Below are 25,939 nucleotides of genomic sequence, written 5' to 3'. Positions count from 1 at the left end.
TGAAGAACATTCAGGTCTGTGCTTTCTGGATGTTTCTGATGTGAATCATGTGACCACAACAGGAAGTGTGTGTGTGTGTGTGTGTGTGTGTGTTACCCTGCGGGCGATGCGGGGGTTCTCGGGGTTGTCTTTGACGGTTATGGTGAGTCTGTACTCAGACACTCGCTCTCTGTCCAGGGGTCGGTTCACCTGCACCACACCTGTCTGACAGGAGACAGGAACAGGTGAGACATCCGTTATGTTGTACTGACATGCAGTATTTGTACACTTAGTAGCACATTAAACATTAACAACCTCTTCTGATCTGTAAATTCATCTGAAGCGTGTACGAGTGGAGAGGCAGCTGAACACCTGTCCAGATAACCGTCAGTCTAATCACCTTTTCTTTATCTGCTTCACCTCATCAGATCCTTCTGTTTTATACCTAAAGAGAAATAAACTCCACACGGAGGGTAGTCTTCTGTTGCCTCTCTGACTGAAGGTTATACCTGTAACCACACCCACCAGTGATGTCACCAGGTCCCGAGTACACCTGAACATCACTGCAGGTGAACTAAGAGAACATTTTTACTCCTCGTCTCACCGTGTCGTTGATATAGAATGCTCCGTCCTGGTTCCCCGTGGTGATGTTGTACGTGAGCAGAGCGTTCCGTCCGCTGTCGGTGTCCCGTGCTCGGACTCGAGCCACCGAGGTGTGAACGGAGGCTCCTTCACTCACGCTGGTGTTGTGAGGAAGGTTCAGGAGGACGGGGTCGTTATCATTGATGTCTCTGACCTGGATGCCCACCACCACCTGGAGGAACAACACGTTAACTCAGGACTGTTTATAACAAGACATCATCACATTACATGTCACACTGAGAAACAGGACCGGTCAAACAAGATGTCATGAAGGATCTTAAACCAGTGAAGTATAAACTTCAGAGATATCTCAGATGGAGGTCAACCTGCAGCTGATGGTCACATGTTCTTCACCTGATGGCATGAAGACTCTAAAGTCACCTCAGAAACTATCCAACAAACTGAGAGCTCAGCTGTCAGGTGTGTGTGTGTGTGTGTGTGTGTGTGTTAATCTCACAGAGCTGTTGCGGGGTGGGGTCCCCAGGTCTCGGGCGGTCACGGTGATGTTGTAGAAGGATGTTATCTCTCGGTCCAGCTCCACGTCCTTCCTCACACGCAGCTCGCCTTCTACTGGAGACACCATGAACTCATCTGACAGACACACACACACACACACACACACACACACACACACACAGAGGGTGTGTTATCACCTGGAGTTTACCTGTGCTCTCATTATGAACACCAGGTTTGAACGGACACAGAGGAGGGATGCTGTACTCACTCTGCTGGTCTCCTCCCGTGATGCTGTACTCCACTTTGCCGTTGAGGCCTGAGTCTTCATCGCTGGCTCTCAGGGTCCAGACCCGGGGTCCCGGCTGGCCCTCCGTCACCACGAAGGGCCCCTCGTAGGGTCGGGGGAAGGTGGGGGTCACATCGTTCACGTCCAGGACGTTCACCAGCACCTGGGGGGGTGGGGGGCATGGTTTATACATCGACCTGCAGTGAGTTCCATGTTCAGAGTGAAGCAGGTGGAATTTAAGTGTCCATATTAGCATTGATCACACGTGTTCATGCTTTACTCTCCTTTAATATGGAACACAGCTTGAGCTCACTGACATGTTAATGCAGCTTCAGATGACTTCGTACTTTTCTCCTGTCGTGTCAGTTTTATTTCTCTAAACTCAACTCAACAACATGCTCACTGAATGTTTTCTATATATCCTTTATTTCACCTGGCTCCTTTATGTGTGCACATTTTTATAAATGTTTCTTGGAGCTGTTTGTCTGTTTGAACTTTTATAAAACAGGAAATCTTCCCACCGGAGCAGGAAGCAGAGTGAACTGTCAATACTGAAACTGGATTCATAGTTACTGTGGTGCTGGACGTCAGGCGCAGAGCAGGATCTGGACACTGATCTGTTGCAGTGACGACCAGAGCGTAGTGACCACTGCTGATCTCAAAGTCCAGCTCTTTCACAGCCGTGATCCTCCCCTACACACACACACACACACACACACACACACACACACACACAAGGTTACTGCAGACCTCTCACACCCCAGACGCAAGCTGTTTGAACTTCTCCCCTCTGGCAGGGGTTACAGAGCAATGTACACCAAAACAACCAGTGTCTTTCCCCAGGCTGTCACTCTGATGAACAGCTGACTCACAACCATATTTATCTCTTCACCTTTGCACTCTCTACTGTCTATTACCTATTAAAAATCCGGAGTCAAATTCCTTGTATGTGCCCACATACTTGACTCTGATTAAAGTGTGTGTTACAGTTTGTAATAACAGTCTAATATCTATTTTAACACTTATGTAAGATAGCAAGTATTTACCGTGATGCTGTTGATGTGAAAGGTCTGGATGAGGTTGCCATGGGCGATGGCGTATCTCAGGGTGCCGTTCACACCTTCATCCGGGTCGATGGCGGTCACCGTGGCGATGGTGGCCCCCACGGTGTCGGGCCCCTCGCTCAGCACGGTGACATACTCCTCCTCCGGAAACTCGGGGGCGTTGTCGTTCTCGTCCACGATGAGCACGTGCACGCTGGTGGACGTCTGAACAGACACAGAGAGGAGGAGAGTTTGTGTTTCCTTAGAGGTTATCAAACATGACGTCACTACGACATAATTATACATACTATGTATTAAACCGTGTTTAAGCCACAGTGACTCTTTAAGACATGTCTGCAGCCCTAATGTGTGAAACACTTCTTCAGCTCGCGAAAGACAAAAGCTTGTTTGGATCAAAATCACTTTAATTAAAACTTCTTTCTTTTTAAAATCCATTCTGCCGTCCTGACATGACCATGACATTAAATGGGAAAATAAACTTCTGTCCTGATTATGTCTGCGTGTGAGAGAGAGAGAGAGAGAGAGAGAGAGAGAGAGAGAGAGAGAGAGAGAGAGAGTGGGCGGGGCTTCGTGTCTCGGTGTGTCTGGCTGTGTTGGCGCTCTCAGGTCAGATGAGTCTCGTCAGTGTGAGACGCAGAGACGTGACGTTGCTGACTGTTTGGATTTAAAGTGTAAAGTGGACCTTCCTGCAGAGAGAGCATGGAGCGGGGATCAGCCTGTCAGACAGCACGGAGGGGAAAGAGCTCCTTGTTCTGGTTCAGCTCGGTTCTGTTGTTCTCAGCTGGAGGTAAGAATGGCTCTTCCTGTTACAGCTGTTTAACTGTTGACTGTGCGCGTGCGGCTGCATGTGGAATGTGTTTTATTGACAAACAGATGAACACATGAATGAGAGCGTTATTTTATCTTCAGCTCATCGACGGTTTAAACACAATGACGTGATCTGTGTTCACTTTGATCAGCTCACTAACTTCCTGTAAGAACTCAGACTCTCTCTGAAGCTTTAAATACCTGCTCACTCTGTGCGTCCACGTGAATCAGGTGAACCACGCTCCTGACGTCACCCCCGTTATACTCATTGGACCTACAGACTGAGCGGAACCTCTCTGCTCGGTCCTCTATTCACAGCTCACACTCATCATGTCTGACGGCACTCGGTGTCAGTGAGACAGAACATCTGCTGTGAGGCTGTGAGGCTCCTCCCACAGCAAAGAGTCTAAATGTGAACATCAGAGAGGTTTAACATGTTGGAGTTGATCGGGGTTTGGTCAGTGCGACTCTGAAGTAACTCACAGAGGGGATCAGCTTCAGGCGTGACTCTGATCTCACGATAAATCCTTAAAATGCGGCCGGATGTTTACTGAGCTTTTATTCTGAAACATCCGGAAGTTAATCCTGATTCCGTTCAGAACACGTTTGAACGCCTGAAGGAAAAGTTCATTAAAGTTTAGTATAACCTCATTGTTTAATGTAGCTAAGTGTTCCTGCAGGCCTGTTACACTCTCAGGCTCCAATAAAACTCCCACAATGCTTCACTCCCCCCCACCGTTTAGAAGCTTCCTTCCTGTTTCCATGAAAACAGCTGTTTGTGCCTTTAAACTCACAGATCATCAGCTGCTCTGCCTCTCACTGCACCTTCACCTGAGCTCCGGACAAAGACACATCTCCTCCTCTCTCCTCCTCTCTCCTCCTCTCTACAACAGGAGGAGTAGAGAGCTGTGTGGTGCATTGATCCTCAGTCATCAATAATAAGTCATTATCAGGGTGTACTGATTACCTCAGTGACAGCAGCTGAGCGCAGTCAGAGTGTGTGTGTGTGTGTGTGTGTGTCTGAGCAGGTCAGGGACAGTTTTTTCAGCCTTCACTGTGATACAGAAACAAACAAAGCAGCGTCATGTGTTTATTGTGTTACAAACTAAGATATACATCACACACACACACACACACACACACACACACACACACACACGCACACACGTAGGTGTGTAGTTATGATGGTTGAGTGTAACAGATGAGTTCAGAGTGTTTGTGTAACACAGGAGGAACATAAAGAGGGAACTCATCGTCTGTTTCATGTCAGAGTTTCTAAAGAACAAGAAGCCGTGTAATGTTTCAACAGGACGTTAGAGCAGGAAGATGAAGACATGATGTTGTTACACAAACGTGTAGAGAGCCGACGTTACACAGCTGTATGTGTGTAAAGAACACGAAGAGGAAGAGACCTGCGAGAACATCCGACTTCTTCTTCATCAGTCTGGAACATGCAGCAGCGACCCACTAACACTTCCTGTTCTGACTACAGTAACACCTTTCAACACTTCCTGTTAATCTGTGTGTGTGTGTGTGTGTGTGTGTGTGTGTGTGTGTTTGAGGCTTCAACTGAAACTGAAGTGTGTGTCTGTGGGCGTGAATCTGGATCCTCCTGCTGGTTTCATTAACACCCTGTGATGGGTCTGATATCATTATCATTACAGGACATGTGAAAAGGTGGAGTGTGTGTGTGTGTGTGTGTGATACAGTGATATAAGAACCCCTTTTATCAAAGGTGTGTAACAGACGGTCAGTCTCTGCTGCATCTGACTGTCAGACTCTAACAGGTGGCATCAGGCTGAAACAAAGGAGGCCTGTCAGTGGCCCTGAGGGGCCCTGAGGGGGTCTGAGGGGCCCTGAGGGGCCCTGAGGGGGTCTGAGGGGCCGTCAGGATCAGAGATCAGAGGAGGAAACTTGAATCCACGATGGAGCCAAACACAGATGTTACAGCGAGAGAAACAGCTCCTGATATGAAGCACAACCGGCAGTCTGATTGTATCTGATTAGCACGGATCAGATGGAGTTGACTGTGAACACACACACACACACACACACACACACACACACACACACACAGTAGAGGAAGGAGTAGCATAAGGGAAAGGAGCAGAAGAAGAAGGCAGAAGGAGGAGCAAAGCAGGGCGGGTGTGAAACAGGAGAGCAGGACTTCCCCTCTTATTGTCCCCACAGAGACAGGAACAACCAGAGGACACAGTTTCACTATAATCAGCCCCCTCCCTTCCTATTGCTGTTCCTCGCACGCACACACACACACGCACGCACGCACACACACGCACGTACGCACAATGACACTTTACTTCCTTGCACACCTTTAAACATGGCTTCACTTTTATGTTAAAGTGTGAAGACATGCTGCCCCCCGCCTCAGTGAGTCAGCTGCTGCTCTCTGTGGGTTTAAACTTTATCCAACCTGATCTGTAGCAGCACGAATTTCACTGCAGGTGGAGGATACCTGCAGTGACATCATCACTGATGGTTTGTGGGTAAAAGTCTGAGCCCATAAAGAGACATGAAGCAGCGGCTGGCACAGCTCAGATTCAGACTGAGGAGTGTCAGTGTGCCCGACAACTCAGGAAGGAAGTCCACTCCTCAAACCCTCCACACACACACACACACACACACACACACACACACACACACACACACACACACACACACACATAAAATCTCATGTTAAACAGTGACATGGCCCTGAGAGCAGCAGAAACACAAGCAGTCAAATAAAACAGTGGCACAACATCCAGTTCATCTCAGCACAAGAGCAACGACACAAACATGTTCCTGAACAATCACACTAACAAGAGAAATATTCTCTGCACCATGTAAATAATTAAATTCTTTCCTTGATCAGAGGGAAACAGGAAGTGAATGTTCTGTTTTTGTGTTCTGTGAGGAAGCTGCACAGATTTCTATAGAACAGTCTGCAGACACGCACAGACTGAGCAGCAGCATACAGAGCACCTCACTGTGCTCCAAAGACTGTTTTCTACCCTGAAGGGACAAACTGGGGTAATTCCTCCTACAGAAGCTCAGTGTGTGACTGAAGGATGTTTCTGATCAGGGATAACTGATCAGGGTAAAAACCTTTCAGCTCTGCAGGAGGTCTGATGTTTGTTTCACCTGCATGAGTCCTCTCTCTCCCTGCACAGCTCCTCTACACATCAGGGTTATCAACATGGAGTCAGTGTGGGTGGATGCTTCACTGGGGCTGCTTTGTGTGTGTGTGTGTGTGTGTTCGACAGTGTTCAGACTGCTGAGCCAGAGGAAACGTGTGTTTTTCAGATGTAGAATCATGAGAGAGTTGGTGTGTTGGTGTTTTCTCTGCAGAAGTCAGAACAGGAAGTGGTTACAGCAGCAGACTGTGAGAGATGCTTTAGCAACATCAGAAGAACTCCAGCTGTCTGTTTGGTTTCCTGAACACTCATCAATATATGTGAGCATCAGAAGAAGTTACATTTATATTATTTCTCTACAATCACTGTGTGACGACACACAGCAGCAGAGCATCAGTGTCATGTCTGTGTGTGTTCTTAGTCTGACGGCTGCAGAGACGCCTCATGAGCTGTGTCACTCTTTATCCTCTGCAGCTGTCTGAGAGGCTCTTACTCACACAGGAGGTTACTGTATCTGTTCTACCCTGCAGACTATATGAACTGTATATGAATCAGTAACCACACACACACACACACACACAGAGCAGGAAACACAACGTTCACAAAACCAGGAAGCATCAGGTGTGCTATTACTTCATCTCATAGATCCAACTGTTTGATTATGTGATCGTATGATATCAGGGTTTGTGTGTGTGTGTGTGTGTGTGTGTGTGTGTGTGTGTGTGTGTGTGTGTGTGTGTGTGTGTGTGTGTGTGTGTGTGTGTTCTGGTTTTATGTTTTCCGAAGTTTCTGTGTGAGAAAAAAAACTTCTTCCATAACGAGGAGCAAACATGTGACTTTAATATTTTAATCTAAGTCTGACCGGTTTGTTTCCTCTGGTGTTTCTTTGTCATTTATGTTCCATCTTGGGCACTTCCTGTTTCCTGCACAGACCCTGTATGTGCAGACACCCAGAACAAAAGCCTTCATCTTTAAAGAGGGGGTATTATGCTGTTTCACATTTTAACACACACACACACACACACACACACACACATAATGTTACAGTGTTGGATGTTCAGACTAAACGTTGGTGAAGTTTCAAATCTGTAGGTGAAAGTATGTTGGAGTAATCCCCAAGTTTCTCAGCTCAGTCTGCAGGCTGCTGTGAACGGCAGGTTTCCAGTTTTTTCTACACGCTGCACTTTGTGATGTCACAAAGCTTTGGACATCAGCTTTGGACAGCAGAACGGGAATGCTCCTGTTTGAAATGCTTAAGTGTAAACGCTTCATGAATCTGAAACTGAACATGAAAACAGTAGAATAGAACTTTATTACTCCTGAAACAAAGCTTGTCCCTGTTTGCTTCAAAGTTACAAAAACAAGAAATACAACATAACTCAGATAAAAGTGAAATATATAAAGTGTTAAATGCAGAGAGACAGTGCCTAACATAATAACAATAGTACAATAAGACATTTACAGAATAAAGCTTCATAAAAAGTAAGCGGTTACTTTGACATGTTGTCAGTTAAAATTAGTAATGAAAACCACCACCAATGCCCGGGATAAATTGAGACATTTAAATGAGATAAATATGTAATCATGCATGGTAACACTCTCGCTCCTTGTGATGTTAGCTCGTCCGTCTTATTAACCAGTGATCTTACGTTTCCCATAACAATATGGTCGGTATTTCCTCTTCCGCATCCCTCTTCCTCCTTAGCTCCGAGGGGATTTCATGTCTGTCGCCGGCCATGCCGCTGTCGGAGTCCCATCAGCTGATCCCTGGTGTAAACAATAGAGCCCCAGCTGGCCTCGAGACGGGAATCGAGACAGATAAAAGTAGGCTACTCCAAACAAGACAAAAACAAGAAAGTGCGGAGCCACATCTTTCTATTGGCCAAAAAACGGATCATATTGGTTGGTCAGATTCCTCATCTTGTTCACACCATCAGCAGGGTTTTCTTCTGGATTCGTTGTCGTTTTATTCGTACTCAGTGAGGAAAGTAAGGAAATGTAAGGTTTCCTCACTAAACTTTTCTCACACTGTCATTCACCGGTGTCTCAGACTCGCTCTCATATGGGTTCGTTTTTGCCAGTTATTGCTGCTCTGCATCACGTGGTGTAACGTCACGTTGTCGTTTGTTGAGGGAGAAAAGGGAAGCGCTTGTTTTGATGCAGCTAATGTCCTGAATGAAAATGTGGCAGAATGGTCATTTAGAAATGAGTTTGCGTAGGACTATAACTCGAGATCGCGATTTTAAAATGGTTAATTGTACAGCCCTACTGGTTAGCTTTGATTAGCTGGGGTTAGCTTTGGTTAGCTGTGATTAGCTTTGGTTAGCTGTGATTAGCTTTGGTTAGCTGTTATCTGGAGGAAGGACTGTCTGAAAGCTGTGACTCTGGTTGGTTTTGGTGCAATCTCGGATCCCATCAGCTATGAGACGATATAGTCGCTGGCATCACCGGTGAACGTGCCGGGCGGTCAGCGATAAATTACTTCCCGACAAGACTTCCTTTTCCGCGTGCTGCGTTATTACAGAAAGAGAAAACGTTCTCTTGTGATTCACTTGTTATTAACGGCTCTTACCTTTGCCCAAATTTCAACATCATGATACAGATTTGTAAGAAGGTGTCAGGTCTGTCCTCGAGAGGTGAAGAAAACTTTTAAAATGCTTGTTTGTTGAAAGGATTTTGGATCGATCTGATGCTTTCGAGGAAGTCAGGAAATCTGAATGTCTTTTGTGACACAGCGTCAGGGAATTCATCTCAAGTTAAATTTTAGATCCAGAACAGATTGTTAGCCGTTAGCTGTTAGCATGCAGGTGTCTGTTTATAGAGATTAATAATAGAGATTAATAATAATCATTGTCAGATCACGCTGATGGGAGCTGGGATGTCATTACAACACATTACGCTCCGCCTGCGTTTGCTCTCCTCACGGACTGTTTTTCCTGCATACGCTGCAGCCTGCTGATACGTGATTGGTCAATATTACTCGGACTACAAGCGTAGTTCAAACGGAAACCAGAACACCTGCGTACAGATTCTATGTAGACTATTTTATGATGTAGAATCTGTGAATAGAGATTAGTTTTGGTGTGACTTTCATTCTTCTCGTCTTTTTCTCTCTCCAGCTGGAGGTGAAACTTCCCACCCCGCCTCCACACTGAGTGTCTCCGCCCCCCACCTGTACTACTCCTGTCCTGCAGGTGCGACAGCTAAGCTGGTGTGTGCACAGAAAGGAGCAGCTTTACACTCCACAGACGTCCTGAGAACGACCTGGCGCTTCACCCCCCACACCGACCAGCACTGCTCAGGGAGGGAGGGGCCACGCCACACTGTCATCGGGGGTCGTTCCCATGGCAACCACAGCCTGCCGCTGGGGCTGCACTTTGGCTCGACAGACCAGAACTTCTGGATGGTTCTGCAGAACGTGACGCACGCAGACCAGGGTCGATACTGCTGTATGGTGCTGGACGTGCAGGTGGAGCACAGACACGGAACCATCGTACAGGAGCCTCACAGCCACATGGTCCTGCTGGTGTCCCCACGTAAGGAGGGGGGTTGTCACCTGAGGCTCACCTGTACAATATTATCATGCTACTGTAGTCAAGATATCAGGTGTACATGTGTTTAAGTAAGGGTGGGATACTCACAGGGGGAGTCCACTTAGACCTTAAACTGGACCCCCCCCCAGCACAACACAGCACTGCACATGCTCAGTAAGTCAGCATCAGTGCAGACTCTCCTGCTCCACACTCAGAGGTCTATGATGTGACTCAATGTGGCAGAGCCTCCATGCTAACTCGCTAACAGACAGGTGCTAACAGACAGGTGCTGACAGACAGGTGCTAACAGACAGGTGCTAACAACAGGTGCTAACAAACAGGTGCTGATAGACAGGTGCTGACAGACAGGTGCTAACAGACAGAGGCTGACAGACAGGTGCTAACAACAGGTGCTAACAGACAGAGGCTGACAGACAGGTGCTAACAGACAGAGGCTGACAGACAGGTGCTAACAACAGGTGCTAACAGACAGAGGCTGACAGACAGGTGCTAACAGACAGGTGCTGACAGACAGGTGCTGACAGACAGAGGCTGACAGACAGGTGCTAACAGACAGGTGCTGACAGACAGGTGCTGACAGACAGGTGCTGACAGAGAGGTGCTAACAGACAGAGGCTGACAGACAGGTGCTAACAACAGGTGCTAACAGACAGAGGCTGACAGACAGGTGCTAACAGACAGGTGCTGACAGACAGGTGCTGACAGACAGGTGCTGACAGAGAGGTGCTAACAGACAGAGGTTGACAGACAGGCGCTGACAGACAGGTGCTGACAGACAGGTGCTGACAGACAGGTGCTAACAGACAGGCGCTGACAGACAGGTGCTAACAGACATGCGCTGACAGACAGGTGCTAACAGACAGGTGCTGACAGAGAGGTGCTAACAGACAGAGGTTGACAGACAGGCGCTGACAGACAGGTGCTAACAGACAGAGGCTGACAGACAGGCGCTGACAGACAGGTGCTGACAGACAGTAATTCAGGTAAAGAGCACCTGTTGCATGTAACATTGTGATATCCACGACATGATTATGCAGCCTGTGTTCTCTGCCTGCAGGGAGGAACGGATCTCAGGACTGCACTGTGTGGGACGGCACCCCGACTGGAGGTGTGTCACCTGATTCAGACCTCTCAGCCAATCACAGAGCAGACACTTACTCTCTCTAACCCTCTGTGTTTCCTCCTCAGGCCTGGTGCCCGTGATCGTGGCCGTCGTCGCCTGCATCATCGCACTGCTGTCGCTGCCTCTGATTCTGCTGCTGGTGTACAAACAGAGAAACACACGCGCCAGCAGACGTATGTGTGGCTGACACACACACACACACACACACACCTGCACACTGTTTGTTTCCTGTCAGAGAGGAGGCTTAACTTCATCTCACACATTCACACTCTGCTGTGTTCAATCTGCTCACAATGGTTCACTTCCTGTTTCCTGTTTCCTCCCAGGTGCTCAGGAGCTGGTGAGGATGGACAGGTGAGTTTCCCACAGACAGCTGCTTCACAATAACACCACTGTTCATATTCTGCTGAATCTACTGACAACACACACACACACTCTCTGTTCATTCACCCATCAGTACCTCATGTGCTCATATTCAGTTTTAATGCTTGAACACAGTAAAAGAAAAACATGAAGCTGTTCAAAGTTGAGCAACAGTAGAAACAGTGAATTTGGTCACAGCAGCAGGATTACTCACACTTCTCCTTTTCTGTGTGTGTGTTTGTGTGTGTGTGTGTCTGTGTGTGTGTGTCAGCGAGGCCCTGGGCCATGAGAACCCTGTGTTTTTTGGGGAGTCCCCTCAGGTGAAGACCCGCACCGTGTCTCAGATCATGACCAGACAGTCCTCAGAGACGGGACGCCACCTGCTGTCTGAACCCGGAACTCCCCTCTCCCCTCCTGCACACGGGGACGTCTTCTTCCCCATTGAAGGTGGGACACACACACACAAACACACAGACACACACCTTACTAAGGTGCCTCAAACATAATCACCAGTGCCCCCAACAATCCTGCTCACAGATATTAACACAGAATGTCTGGTGTCTGTTACACACGTGTTAGAGAACACGGCCGTGTGATCCAGCAGCACAATACGACCATGAAGGTGAACCGCCTACGTCTCTCTGACTTTAACAGCAGTATGTTGGCCTGAAGGTGAAGGTGCACCTGGTTCTTAAAGGGAATGAGAGCTGACACTCGTCTGCTCACTTTAGTCTGTGCACTTTAGTCTGCGCACTTTAGTTTGCGCACTATAGATGGGCCATAAATCCCTCAGAGCAGAACTATCTACACCTTTCTGTTCCTCTTTTGACTCATCTACTTGTCAGAGTTCACTTCCAGGCTCAGGTTATTAATGAGTGAGCAGTTTATCAGGTGGAGGGTCAGGCCCTGTTTACACAGGCTGATTGCTAACACCTGATTCCCTGTACCTGTGCCTCATGATCATGAAATAGGTGTTTGTAAGTGTTGAGTCAGAGTGGGGACACAGTGAACCGAAGATAAACTTCCTATGAGGAGGCGGAGGACAGAAACATGTCTAACAGCTGGTTGAGTTGGATTGAAGTGATGAACAGGAGGAACACTGAACTTCCCCCTCACACACCTCTGATAGACTTAATCTCACTGTCAGGGAAAGATCTTCTGACATTGACGGGTGGAACCTTCTGACTTCATCTCAGGTCTTTGTTTTCTCCCCTCAAACCGTTCTTTGTTTCTCATGGTGGATTTTTCCGCTCAGATCTCGTTTCCTTCCTCAGACTCTCAGCCTGGTTTGAAGCCGTGTGTTACGTCAATAAAGACACACTCAGCTTTCTTCTTCGTGTTTATGTCCCACTGACGTCAAACTGAGCGTAATTTAACCAGCAGTTCCTCTTTATTTTCAACATGTTGTAACTCAGACTTCAGGCCTCTTTGTTCCCTTTTATCATGTTTCCAGTGATTATAAGAAGTCCATCCCTCTCTGTGAACTGAACTGTAGAGGAGCAGGTTTGGAACAGAATGCTGCTGTGTGAAACGTGTCTCAGTTACCACACATCACAGGGCTTGACGTAAGCACTGGCCCGGTGGCCCGACGGTATGTTTTTCACCCCCAGGCCAATAGATTAAGCATTTAACTGGCCCGGTGTGCCAGTAAGACCCACAAGCCCACAGTGTAAACAATATTAGCCCTCTTGAGATTCACAGTCCCGATGGACGGGACTACTTACAGACGCAGAATGGCGACTGCTGTCAACAACACGTTACACGATACTCGCTGCACTTGTGACAGAGCAGCTGTCATTCTAGAACACGCTAACTGATGTTAGCAAGCTACCGCGGACTAGTATAAACACACACGCTTTCGTTTTTCAGACGGGCCGTTACGTGAGGCGGCAAGTGTGTGTATTCCCGTTATCAGCTGCAGCTCGTCCCGGTGCACGTTAGCGCTGTGGCTACATAAACAGACCGTTCACGGAGCGGACGTGGTGCGGACTGTTTAAAGGCTACAGGAAGTAGGAGTAGGTACGATTTCGTTTCAAAAAGTTACTCTCACGGGCTGATCACGCTAATTAAACATAAAACATTGAACAGCTTCAGAAATGGTTTGTACAGCTTATAAGTAACGCAACTGCAGCTGTTACTACTTATTCATGCAGGTGTCAGAGTTGCTGAACCAAGAGTGTTAAAGGAAGCCTTTTTATATCCATATGCTTATTATGGTCTATTTTTATAAGTTTAAAATAGTTCCACAATTGACTGAACACACATTCAGTGATAAGAGCCCTTACATAAGGAGAAAATGAATTTTACGTTGAAAAATTCCGAAATAACAAATTCTCTCAGGGCCAGTGAGTTTGGAAAGTTACTGGCCCAGAGTCATGCCCCTGCATCAGCTCACACACATGAAACATGAATCTGTGCAGGTTCACACACAGATGACTCACTCCGATGTCTCTGACTGACACCATGTTCTCTTCTGCAGACACCATCCTGGAGTCTCCCGACCTCCTACAGGTTTAAAGGGTCAAACCTCGTCAGCGCTCCGACTGCTGATCCTGAATCAGCCGCTCCTCTCTGCCTGCACAGCCACGTTTCCTCTATCAGCTGTTTCACTCTGCAGAGTGCTCCTACCGCCTGGACGTTGTCTGAACGTCGTCTGAACATCATCAACGTCTCCAGGACCATGGGAGGACTCAGACATGTTTTTACTCTAGAACTATTCCCACCTGCAACGACAGCTGGAGGCTGAGAGCAGCTTCTGCCTGTGAGCACCTAAGTGTGTGTGTGTGTGTGTGTGTGTGGAGGCTGCTTTAGAGAACCCCACAGTGATGAGGGAGGGGGGTCGGGGGGCCTGCCGGTGTGTGGACTCTCAGGTTGCTTTCACACCTCACAGACTCAGGTGCATTTAGCTGCAGGTGTGGTTTGGTTTGGGGGGAGGGGGCGATCTGTAAATCTAACCCAAAGACCACAGTGACCCCGCCCGGTCCCTCCCTCCCCCCTGGTTTGTAGGGGGGGTGAACTCATGATGATCCTGAAGGTTTCACTTCCCTTTTAAATGGACCGATTATAAAACTGCACAACAATCATCCCAACGTACAATCCTGTGATGTCATTTGGTAACCATAGTAACCAGGTGCACCTGTGTGTGCGGGTATTTTACTGTTTTATAGTGTGAGAAGACGCTCTCTAGTGTGACAGAGACGCTCTCCGTCAGCAGCAGCTGGTTTCAGCTCTGTTACAGAAGTCTCCAATAATAATAGTAATCAGATACATAAATGATAAATAGATAGATAGATAATATTGATCACGTAGCACAGACAATGACGGACGAGTCGCTCAGTGATGTCAGTGGTTCCCAACCTTGTTTCCTTGGAGCCCCCCCGCTTATATCTAAGAAAGGCTGAGCCCCCCCGGCCCGCACACACGGACACCAAAAACAATAAAGTGATTTATTCCAATTTATTTGTTGCACAAATTAACAGCAGTCAGCCGATAGTTCTCAGAGGTGTGGCCACAGAGCAGCTACTTTATTTGAAAGAAGACCAAAAAATATATTTTTTAATAGTTGAAAAGACTTTTAAAGATCAAGTTAGAGCGCTTTCATGATTTTATTTAACGTGTGCACATCTAATCTTGACGTCTCAGTGCAGACAAAGCCTCGCGCACCCCCAGCGATCTTTGGCGCCCCCTAAGGGGGGCCCAGACCCCAGGTTGGCAACCACAGGTCTAAAGCTTCAGAACAAAGACGTTGATTGGACTCTGAATGTTCTTCTACAAGTTCACAGTAATACGTTTATATGGCATTGCACTGTTCCTCCTGCTCCTCCTCCTGCTCCTCCTCTGCTACCTCAGTCTGTGTGTTGCTCTGAAACGTTCCCCCTTCTCCTCCTCCTCCTCCTCCTCCTTCCTGAATCTCATGCAGCACCTCTGAGGCCTTAAAAAGATGAAGCAGCTGAAACGTGCTCTTTGATCCTGAATGTGTTCATGTCATATGTTTCTACATTTGATCACATCCTCACTGTTCGAGCCTTTTTATTCTCGTGTTTCTCTTCATTTGATTTTATTGTCAGGATGTGTACAGTAGTTCATTCCTTTTCTTGTGCAATGTGATGTTAATGAGAAAATATTATTGAAATGAAACCAAATCATAGAAAGTGGACAGAGAGAAACTTCACCCTGATGTTCTCAGAATGATGTAGCAGTCTGTGTGACAGAGTTTAAAGATTTAAATACTTCGAGCAAACCAAAGTCTAATGTGTGTGTTAGTGTGCGTGTACGTACGTGTGCGTGTGTGTATGTTCAGACTTTCATGCTGTTTTTGTCGTGTAAAAAGAATTTCTCCTGTATGTATCTTGTAAAATAAAGCTGAGCTGTTAAACCCAAAAGCAATGCGTGTGTGTGTGTGTGTGTGTGTGCGGGTGTGCGTCTGCATGTGTATGTGTGTGTGTGTGTGGGAGGAACAGGGCAGAACTCATAAAGTCGTTTTAAACTCGTTGCTTAACAGCAGCTTCTTCGTCTTGGAGACTTGCAGTATGGCTTCCTGTTTACAGATGAAAGTGTTTCCTGTTTCCTGTTCAGTCGATCAGCTCGCAGCTGATCAGTTTTCTGTGTTCGAAATGCCATACTGTCCTAGCAGTAGGTCCTGATATGGCCTAAATGTAATGTGCAGTATGCGAACAAAAGCAAAATGTGCAGTATGCCAAAAATACGTGGATGACACTGATTCGGAGAAAATCTCCAGTATGCATCGGACCAGTCTACCTCGCCTCCTGTATACCACAATGCAAAGTATGTAGTATGTAGTATATAGTATGTAGTATGTTGTACATAGTATTATAGTATGTAGTATGTTGTACATAGTATTATAGTATGTAGTATGTAGTATGTTGTACATAGTATTATAGTATGTAGTATGTTGTACATAGTATTATAGTATGTAGTATGTTGTACATAGTATACAGTATGTAGTATGTTGTACATAGTATTATAGTATGTAGTATGTTGTACATAGTATACAGTATGTAGTATGTTGTACATAGTATACAGTATGTAGTATGTTGTACATAGTATTATAGTATGTAGTATGTTGTACATAGTATACAGTATGTAGTATGTTGTACATAGTATACAGTATGTAGTATGTTGTACATAGTATATAGTATGTAGTATGTTGTACATAGTATTATAGTATGTAGTATGTTGTACATAGTATACAGTATGTAGTATGTTGTACATAGTATTATAGTATGTAGTATGTTGTACATAGTATACAGTATGTAGTATGTTGTACATAGTATACAGTATGTAGTATGTTGTACATAGTATATAGTATGTAGTATGTTGTACATAGTATTATAGTATGTAGTATATTGTACATAGTATACAGTATGTAGTATGTTGTACATAGTATACAGTATGTAGTATGTTGTACATAGTATTATAGTATGTAGTTAGATTTACTCTCCTTCACACAGAGAGCTGAGTTATAGAGCTAAAAGAGGGAGGTTAAAATAATATTTCAGCTCCTTCATCGCCTCTCCTCACTGTGTAATCAGAGACTGAAGAAGAACTCTTTCACACAGGTTCATCTGTGTTTAACCTGCTCTTACCGACAGAGGTGGTGTGCCATCGTCCTCCACCGTCACAATCAGTCTGTACTCCTGCTGCCGCTCTCGGTCAGGTGGGGCGGGCCGGGTCACCATCTCTCCGGTTACACGGTCCATCCTGAAGGTCAGGTCCTGGTTGCCCGCCGTGATGTAGTAGAACAACATGGCGTTTGGACCGATGTCCCGGTCTGTGGCCATCACACGCAGGACAGACGTCCCGCCCCCCACATTCTGCACATTATTACACATATGATACTTATACAGTATATTATGTTATTAATATTACATATATTCTACTTTATATAATATAAGTAATATACATATATATAATAAAGTTTGATCAGGTTAAACGTCCGTTACGTCCCCCGTGATGTGTGCGCCCGCAGGGTTATTATAGTTAACAAAAACAAAAACTAGCAGTGAAAAATGTATTTTGTTAACTGAAATAAAAATAAAAATAACAGTTTAAATAAAAACAACAATGAACAGTACAACACGAACTAAAACTAAATAGAGCTGCAGGTAAAATCTGCTTCGTAGCGTATGTCGCAGAAACTCCAAAGAAGACAATACTTTATGTGCAAACCAAAAACTAAAACTAAATAAAAACTAAACTTAAACTACTTATGAACTTAGTAAAACGAACTAAACCAAACAGAAAAAATAAAATAAAAACTATAACAACTCTGGCGCCCCCACCTCGCTGATGCTGACATTGTACCCTCTCTGGCTCTCAATCACAGGCGCGTTGTCATTGACGTCCAGGATGTTGATGGTGAGGGCGTGGTCTGTGTGTCGGGGGGGAGAGCCGTTGTCTATGGCACGCACCTGTAAACACACACACATGCTGCTGTTAAAAATAAATCCTACAATCAACAACACATAATTATTTATTTATTCATCCTTCATTTGGCTCCGCCCACATAAAGAGCTCCACTTGAACCTGTGTTTTTCCGGTTAGTGAACAAACTTTGTACCTAAGTTTCATTTTTAACTGTCAGATATCTGAAGCATCTCTGAGGTAACAGGTGTGATAAATACCTTCAGCAGGTATCGGTCCACTGACTCCCTGTCCAGGGCAGCATTGACGTAAACTTCTCCGTACGTGTGATTCACTGTTTTTATCTGAAACACATCCTCCATGTTTCCTGCCACCAGAGTGAAGTTCACCTGAGAGAGACCCAGAGGGGGACAGGTGTTAAGACATATTAACATAATAACTCAGGTGAGGATCAGTCATGCGGTTTCCTGTGATGTATGTAATGTTTGTTGAACTTGTTAAATTATAATCAGGGATTATTTAGACCCTCTTTACTCTCACCAGTCCGTTTAATCCAGCGTCTCGGTCCCTCCCCAGCACTACGGCCACTTTCTTCCCCATCGCTGTGTTTTCTGTGATGTCCACCGACGTGTCTGAAGTGATGTCGAACTCTGGACTGTTGTCGTTCTCATCCAGGATGGTGATGGATACCTGTGGACAGGTGAGATCACATGTTGTATCCATAGGTTATCATATGTATAAAATGCCTACCTTAAAGAGTGCCTGAACACACCATGAAAACAGATCTTACTGCAGATATGAACGTGTCCTTTAAACAGTCTTACCTTCTGCTCGTCCAATCAGAGGCAAGGAAGAAAAGAGATAGCCGTTAAGTTTCCACAACAGAAAACCCACACCACACAATGTGACACACGCTGTGACACACACTGTAACACATACTGTTACACCCACTGTGACACACACTGTAACACGCACAGCGAGACACACTGTAACACACACTGTGACACACTGTAACATGCACAGCGAGACACACTGTAACACACACTGTGACACACTGTAACATGCACAGCGAGACACACTGTAACACACACTGTGACACACTGTAACACACACTGTCACACACTGTAACATGCACAGCGAGACACACTGTAACACACACTGTGACACATTGAAACACACACTGTAACATACTGTAACACACACTGTGACACACTGTAACACGCACAGCGAGACACACTGAAACACACACTGTAACATACTGTAACATACAGTGTAACAGAATGTGACACACTGTAACACATACTATAACACACTGTGACACACACTGTGAGACAAACTGCGAGACACACTGTAACACACTGTAACACATACTGTAACACACTGTGACACACACTGTGAGACAAACTGTGAGACACACTGTAACACACTGTAACACACACTATAACACATACTGTAACACATACTGTAACACACTGTGACACACACTGTGAGACAAACTGTGAGACAAACTGCGAGACACACTGTAACACACTGTAACACACACTGTAACACATACTGTAACACACTGTGACACACACTGTGAGACAAACTGCGAGACACACTGTAACACACTGTAACACACACTGTAACACACAGTGACACAATGCGACACACTACAACACAAACTGTTACACACATTGTAACATACTGTAACACACAATGTGACACACTGTGACACACTGTGACACACAGAGCAGGTAATAATAATAATGCAGAATAATGACATCATGCAGGGTGAAGCGTACCACAGTGGAGTCTTTTTTAGGTCCTCCATCATCAGCTACAACAGTCAGAGTGTACGTGTCCCCCTTCTCCCTGTCCAACAGGCCTGTCACTGTGATCCGGCCCTGAAACACACACACACACACACACACACACACACACACACATACACAGAGAACACACACACACACACACACACACACACACACACACAGAGAACACACATCAGTATACATGCTGGGATGGATGACAGAAGCCATGGTCTCATTCTGCTGTTGTCATCGGTGACTCCTCCCCCTCACCGTGACGCTGTCGATTTTGAACAGGGCCAGAGCGGCAGGGGACGTGTCTGGGTCGAAGCGGTACGTCAGCTGGTTCAGGTTGTCGGCCGACTGGGCCTGGACCTGGACCACCTCTGTCCCGGTGGCGATGTTCTCTCGCAGCGAGGCCTCATAGCCGGCGGAGAAAAAGGCCACAGCCTCGTCCAGCTCATTCAGCAGGGTCACGTACACGGTGCAGAAGCCGCGGTGGAAAGGCGGAGCCTGGTCTGTGGCTGACACGTTCATCAGGTAGGACGTCTTAGTCTCGTAGTCCAGGTAGTCCACCGTGGTCACCAGGCCTGTGCTCACGTCCACCTCAAACTTCCTGTCTGATCCAGACACCAGGGCGTAGGCGACGGCTCCTCCATCACCTGAGGAGGCAGAAACACTCAGTGATACCTGACTCTGTGCACAGACAGACAGGAGGACCAGGATCTGTAGAGCAGCTTCAGACACAGAGACGAGTGTCCTGCAGACAGTTAGATTCAGCTGAGTTTGTACGCTGAGATTCCTCAGTGATGAAACACTGTTAAAGGGAGGAGAAAGATCTGTGAAACATTAATGACAATCAAACACATTAAACTGAAGTGAGAGTTAACTTCTACAGAGGACAGCTGCATGTAAAACTTACAGGCCGAACAAATGAGGAGCTGCTCTTATTTAGCTTTAATGAGCAGATCATCTTTATGATGTTTATATTTCAGGGTATTTGATGACGTCGTGTCTCTACTTTCTTCGTGTCAGCGTGTAAACTAGTCGTGATTTATCTATAAGAACAGTATGGAGTCGATTTCTTACTTCTTACTAAAACATCTATTGAACTGTTTTAAAGTGCTACTGGCCTCTGAACGATCGATGTGAATCTTTATCTCTGGAGTTGCGGCTCAGCAGAGATCAAACACATACATGTATGTTTTATTGTTTGTATGTTATTTAAAGGTCATTCTGTCGGGACATGTTTGAGTCCAGAACAACTTTTCTTTCTGTTCTTTAAAAAGTTTATAGACTTTAAAAACAGGATTAACTTCTAACTTAGTAACACGATTAAACTGAAGTTATACACAGCCTCCTCCCGTCTGTGTTGTTGCTCTCGTGTCTCTGTTGTGTTATGTTTTGGAAATGTGTGTCACCCCCCCCCCCATGTGTGATCGTGTCTCAGACACACTTTAAACAGGAAGTGAGGAGAGGAAGTGAGACTGGAGCAGCAGAAGTGCAGATTTAAACACCAGCTCCTCCGAGTGTTATCCTCCCCATTTACCACGGTGATATAACAGGGCACAGTGGCTCCCCCTGGTGGAAGGATCAGTGACCTGCAGGCGATTGGTCTCAGCAGCAGCTGAATGTGTCTCTGTGTTTGATGATGTGAGGATAAAGCCTGACAGCGTAGAGCTAACAAAGACTTCTGAGATGGAGCTCCTCCTCTTCCTCCCCTGAGACAGACTCACCACTGTCTGGGTCGGTGGCTCGCACCACGATCACTGACGTGCCGATGCCGGCCGTCTCTCTGAGGCCCAGACGGTTGTACTGCTGCTGAGTGAAGACGGGCACCTCGTCGTTAGCATCGTCCACGTATATGATCACCTGCAGGGTGAGACATCACCACTCTACATCAGACATCGTATACACGTTTACTGTGTTTGAAAGGGCTCACACCAAGTCAGAGTGAAGATAAACATGGATTAGCATGGATACAGCCCCCCCTCACCCTCACAGAGCTCCTCATGCTGCCTTCATCACTGTTAAAGGCCTCCACCTCCAACACGTGAGAGCTGCTGCTCTCTCTGTCCAGAGACCTGACACCTCGAGTCAGCAGGCCGGACCGACGGTCGATACTGAACAGGCTGTTACTGTTTCCTGCAAGGACACACACACACACACACACACACACACTCTAGGATCATTTCCCTGCAGGTATGATCTGATCAGGTGAGAACATCAGATTAACTTTATTAATTAAGCTTAATTAGTTACACTTTAATAATAGTTGTTTTCTCGGTGACAGGAAGTGTCTGTTTCACTCTGATGGTTTGATGATCTGAAACAAGACGCCTCATCACACCTGCTCGCTGACAGATGTTGGCACTGAAGCTTGAATCAGTAAAATAATGAAACACTTTCTTTGACATCTTTTTCAACAACTGGATTTGAAAAGAAACGTAGAGACTGAATCTGCTGTGAGCTGTGATTTCACTGTATTTCATCTTTAAGGACACGATGTGTGAAGACGATCTGAGAGCAAACTCACCGCTGAGGATCCTGTACAGAACACGTCCGTTCTCCCCCTGATCCGCATCTGTAGCCTGAACCTGCAGAGGAACACATTTGATTTATTGATTGATAGTCAGGTGTATGATCAACCAATTATACCAACCAGGTGCTAATGATCATCAGTTTCACATGTAGGTTGAAACAGTCATTAAGTGAAACAGAAACAGCTGTGTAGGAGGCTTAAAACTGGCTGAGGAACAGCCAAACTCTGCTGCCAAGGTGAGGCTGTGGAAGACAGTTTCATGTCACAGGTCAGACACCATGGCAAGACTGAGCACAGCACCAAGACACAAGGTAGTTATTCTGCATCAGCAAGGTCTCTCCCAGGCAAAGATTTCAAAGCACACTGGGGTTTCAAGATGTGCTGTTCAAGCTCTTTGGAAGAAGCACAAAGAAACGGGCGACGTTGAGGATCGTAGACGCAGTGGTCGGCCGAGGAAACTTAGTGCAGCAGGTGAAAAACACATCGAGCTTATTTCCCTTCCAAATGGGAAGATGTCCAGCAGAGCCATCAGCTCAGAACTGGCAGAAACCAGTGGGACCCAGGTACACCCATCTACTGTCCGGAGAAGACTGGCCACAAGTGGTCTTCATGGAAGAGCCGCAGCCAAAAAGCCTTCGACATGGAAACAAAGCCAAGCCACTCAACGATGCACGAACACATAGGAACTGGGCTGCAGAGAAATGGCAGCAGGTGCTCTGGACTGATGAGTCAGAATGTGAAATATTTGGCTGCAGCAGAAGGCAGTTTGTTCGCCGAAGGGCTGGAGAGCGCTACGATAATGAGTGTCTGCAGAACACAGTGAAGCATGCTGGAGGTTCCTTCAAGTTTGGGGCTGCATTTCTGCAAATGGAGTCGGAGATTTGGTCAGGATTAATGGTGTCCTCAATGCTGAGAAATACAGGCAGATACTTATCCATCATGCAATACCATCAGGGAGGCGTATGATTGGCCCCACATGTATTCTGCAGCAGGACAACAACCCCAAACATACAGCCAATGTCATTAAGAACTATCTTCAGCGTGAAGAAGAACAAGAAGTCCTTGAAGTGATGGTATGGCCCCCACAGAGCCCTGATCTCAACATCATGGAGTCTGTCTGGGATGACATGAAGAGACAGAAGGATCTGAGGAAGCCTACATCCACAGAAGATCTGTGGTTAGTTCTCCAACATGTTTGGAACAACCTACCAGCCGAGTTCCTTCAGAAACTGTGTGCAAGTGTACCGAGAAGAACTGATGCTGTTTAGAAGGCAAAGGGTGGTCACACCAGATATTGATCTGATTTAGATTTCTCTTCTGTTCATTCACTGCATTTTGTTCATTGATGGAAAGAAACTATGAACACTTCCATTTCTGAAAGCATTCTTAGTTTACAGCATTTTGTCACACCTGCCTAAAACGTCTCCAGCAGCAGGCAGAAAGCCGACACAAACCTCTAGTCTCCTCAGCATTCACAGAGAAATGTTGGAGCAGCTGAATCAAACTGACTCCTGAATCAGAGACGAACACAGAAACTTCATGTTACACAGGAAGTTTCTTCAGGCTGAGAAATGAAGCCAAGTCCCAAACCCTGCAGTTCCTCTGGTGTCCACTTGAGGCTGCCTCCAGCAGTGAGTCAGTCCCCATAGAGCCCCATGTTAAACTTTACAGCAGAAATAAACATGTTTACAGCCTGGTACAAAAAACAGTTTGGGTCTCTATAGCTCATTTCTCTCTTCATGACAACTGTACGGGGAGAATCTTTATACAGCTCACCTGTTTACATTATATTAAGGCTTAAAGTGATGCAGCATTAGGGGCGTGGCCTCTTTGAGTGACAGGTGGGAGTTGCTGGCTGTCTGCGGGGTAGAGGTCTTCACAGGTGCAAAATTTCATGCCCGAACCGTAAGAGACTAGTAATTGTGCGACCTGGAACCGAGCCGTCTATTATTTGAAAGCTGGGGCCCGAACTGAGTGATGTTGGACCCACCCCCAGCTGGGAGAAACAGACCCGATCAGCACCGACTTCACCGCTGATTACTATTAACAAGTTACCTTCAGTCAGCTGTCAAAGCAAACCTTTTTGTCCTACCTGTGTGACGCAGCCTTCTCCCCTGAGCCTGTCCGTGCACATCATCCATCCTCCACAAACAAAGCTCATAAAGCACATCCATGTTTTCTGGTATCATGTCGTGTTGATAAAAACAGAGATATGAATCCACCAGTTATCTCAGATTTAAAGTCCACTTGCTGTCATTCAGACGGATGACAAACGCGCGGCTCGTTAAGAAGCCACACACACTTGTTACACGTAACTGCTCTTACTTTCTTCTCGTCTTTGTCCACAATTTACATAAACGAGGTTTTAACTCTTTATATTCATTTTCTTTTAGCTTTTTTTATCACATCAGCGAGGAAGGTATCCATCATTACCGGCTTTAGCTTCAACTTTTCTCTGAACCTGCAGTCACGTGACACGTCACTCAACTCGTTGTTGCTCTTTCTTCTGTTTTTTTCCAATTTATTTCCCGCACGTTCTCATGCGAAGTTAAAATACACACACAGACACACACGGCATCTTAATCATGAACACTTTCTAATCACGGCCTGGTCCACTCGGGTATTACACATAATGTTGAACAGACCCAGAACCGACAATTGTAGAACTAGTCCCGTCCCGGGTCCTCAGTTTCTTGTGGACCCGTGAAGACCTCTACTGCTAGGTGTCCCCTCAGCTAACTCACTGAACGTAACCTCTGGGCCGTGTTTGTGCTGTTGGAGCCTTTGGGAGATTTGTTTCATTCTTCCAGCTCCGTCCCTCTCGACCAAATATGGTCATGTCTGACTCCAGAAAACAACAACACAGCCAAGATGATGAAGTCAGGTCTTCAGAGACGGGTCACATCACCGTGGCTACGTCCTCGTCTTATATACAGTCTATGGTGAGTGCAGACTGAACTACACACACACACACACACACGCACACACACACACACACACACACACACACACGCACACGCACACGCACACGCACACGCACACGCACACTCTCTCTCTTTTTCTCTCTCGCTCGCCCTGCTGAAGAGGGGCCCAGCTTCAGTCTCATTAGCTTCATAAAGAGATGTGGAGAGAAGAGGAGAAAGAGGAGGAGAGGGGAGGGGCGGAGGAGAAAAGGAGGCTGGGGGGTCAGACTGGAGACTGATGAATAGGACTGAACCACTGAGGACATGAGGGGGTGTTCACAGTGTAACAGCACGTTACAGAGGGACATGTTTGACGTGTGATCTCTGAGACAGTCTCACTCAGTCTGTGTTTTACTGTCTCTGTCTCTGTGGGATTCAACCAGCCGGCAGATCGTTCACTCATGAAGCTGTTTCACTTATTCTACCCCCTTCTCCCTCCATGTTCCTGTCTCCCTCCCCACGTTCTCTCCTCTGTCTCTCTCTCTGCGTCTGTGGGAACGCAGCAGTTTCAGCAGAAAACAAGTGTGCAGCCAAGAATCAGCTCTGAACTCAGTGGAAGTAAAGAAGCTGCAGTTTAAAGTGTGAGTATGAATTCATGAGGTTTTAATGTGAACTAACTGAAGCTTCAGCCTGAAGACAAAGTGTATTACTAATCCTCCTGAAGTTAAATTAATTTAACATTCTTCAAACTTTAAGTTCTGCTAACAAACTTTTTAATGTACTTTATAAAACTTATTCTTTGTCTGCTGGGGACTCTTATTTTGAAACGAAACTCTTAAAATCCACATTTCCTCCTGTGAGCTGCTGACATGTGCTTCAGTCTCTGCACAGTCTGAGGGAGAACATGGAGAC

The 25,939-nt window shown here is 46.2% G+C and overlaps 3 protein-coding genes across 4 annotated transcripts in view; 2 read left to right on the top strand and 1 right to left on the bottom strand.

Moving 5' to 3' along the window:
- The window catches only part of cdh23 (cadherin-related 23), a gene marked incomplete at its 5' end in the record, with an annotated part of 77,786 nt that overhangs the window by 12,519 nt on the left and 39,328 nt on the right, over positions 1–25,939 (bottom strand). The window contains 16 exons of the mRNA XM_069677398.1: positions 97–204; positions 584–793; positions 1,079–1,212; positions 1,346–1,526; positions 1,937–2,056; positions 2,410–2,631; positions 17,015–17,242; positions 17,711–17,839; positions 18,053–18,181; positions 18,333–18,482; positions 18,617–18,619; positions 19,577–19,678; positions 19,856–20,244; positions 21,319–21,454; positions 21,579–21,727; positions 22,119–22,179. Coding sequence (XP_069533499.1) covers positions 97–204; positions 584–793; positions 1,079–1,212; positions 1,346–1,526; positions 1,937–2,056; positions 2,410–2,631; positions 17,015–17,242; positions 17,711–17,839; positions 18,053–18,181; positions 18,333–18,482; positions 18,617–18,619; positions 19,577–19,678; positions 19,856–20,244; positions 21,319–21,454; positions 21,579–21,727; positions 22,119–22,179 — 2,451 coding nt within the window. The remainder of the gene's footprint in view (positions 1–96; positions 205–583; positions 794–1,078; positions 1,213–1,345; positions 1,527–1,936; positions 2,057–2,409; positions 2,632–17,014; positions 17,243–17,710; positions 17,840–18,052; positions 18,182–18,332; positions 18,483–18,616; positions 18,620–19,576; positions 19,679–19,855; positions 20,245–21,318; positions 21,455–21,578; positions 21,728–22,118; positions 22,180–25,939) is intronic.
- Positions 3,035–15,783, top strand: vsir (V-set immunoregulatory receptor). Its single transcript, XM_069677399.1, has 7 exons — positions 3,035–3,214; positions 9,488–9,904; positions 10,980–11,030; positions 11,111–11,218; positions 11,372–11,399; positions 11,680–11,855; positions 13,888–15,783. The coding sequence occupies exons 1-7, from the start codon at positions 3,127–3,129 to the stop codon at positions 13,923–13,925; spliced, it is 906 nt and encodes a 301-aa protein (XP_069533500.1). The 5' UTR covers positions 3,035–3,126; the 3' UTR covers positions 13,926–15,783.
- The window catches only part of LOC138605256 (uncharacterized protein C10orf105-like), a 3,340-nt gene continuing 2,384 nt past the window's right edge, over positions 24,984–25,939 (top strand). The window contains exons 1-2 of one of the 2 annotated variants that reach the window (XM_069677403.1): positions 24,984–25,066; positions 25,591–25,668. The gene's annotated coding sequence lies outside the window, so the exon portion shown is untranslated. The remainder of the gene's footprint in view (positions 25,067–25,590; positions 25,669–25,939) is intronic. The other variant, XM_069677404.1, reaches the window with a different exon arrangement.

The sequence above is a fragment of the Semicossyphus pulcher genome, unplaced genomic scaffold (assembly GCF_022749685.1).
Source record: "Semicossyphus pulcher isolate SPU_LCO1_2020_fin unplaced genomic scaffold, fSemPul1.0.p SCAF_29, whole genome shotgun sequence".
Classification (NCBI taxonomy): domain Eukaryota; kingdom Metazoa; phylum Chordata; class Actinopteri; order Labriformes; family Labridae; genus Semicossyphus; species Semicossyphus pulcher.
This window is presented reverse-complemented; position numbering and strand designations above follow the sequence as displayed.

Bases quoted from the DNA above. Each gene is read 5' to 3' on its own strand.
- vsir (XM_069677399.1), top strand. From the start codon at position 3,127: ATGGAGCGGGGATCAGCCTGTCAGACAGCACGGAGGGGAAAGAGCTCC. The intron at 3,215-9,487 runs GTAAGAATGGCT...TTCTCTCTCCAG, and splicing joins TCTGTTGTTCTCAGCTGGAG to CTGGAGGTGAAACTTCCCAC. The intron at 11,856-13,887 runs GTGGGACACACA...TCTCTTCTGCAG, and splicing joins CGTCTTCTTCCCCATTGAAG to ACACCATCCTGGAGTCTCCC.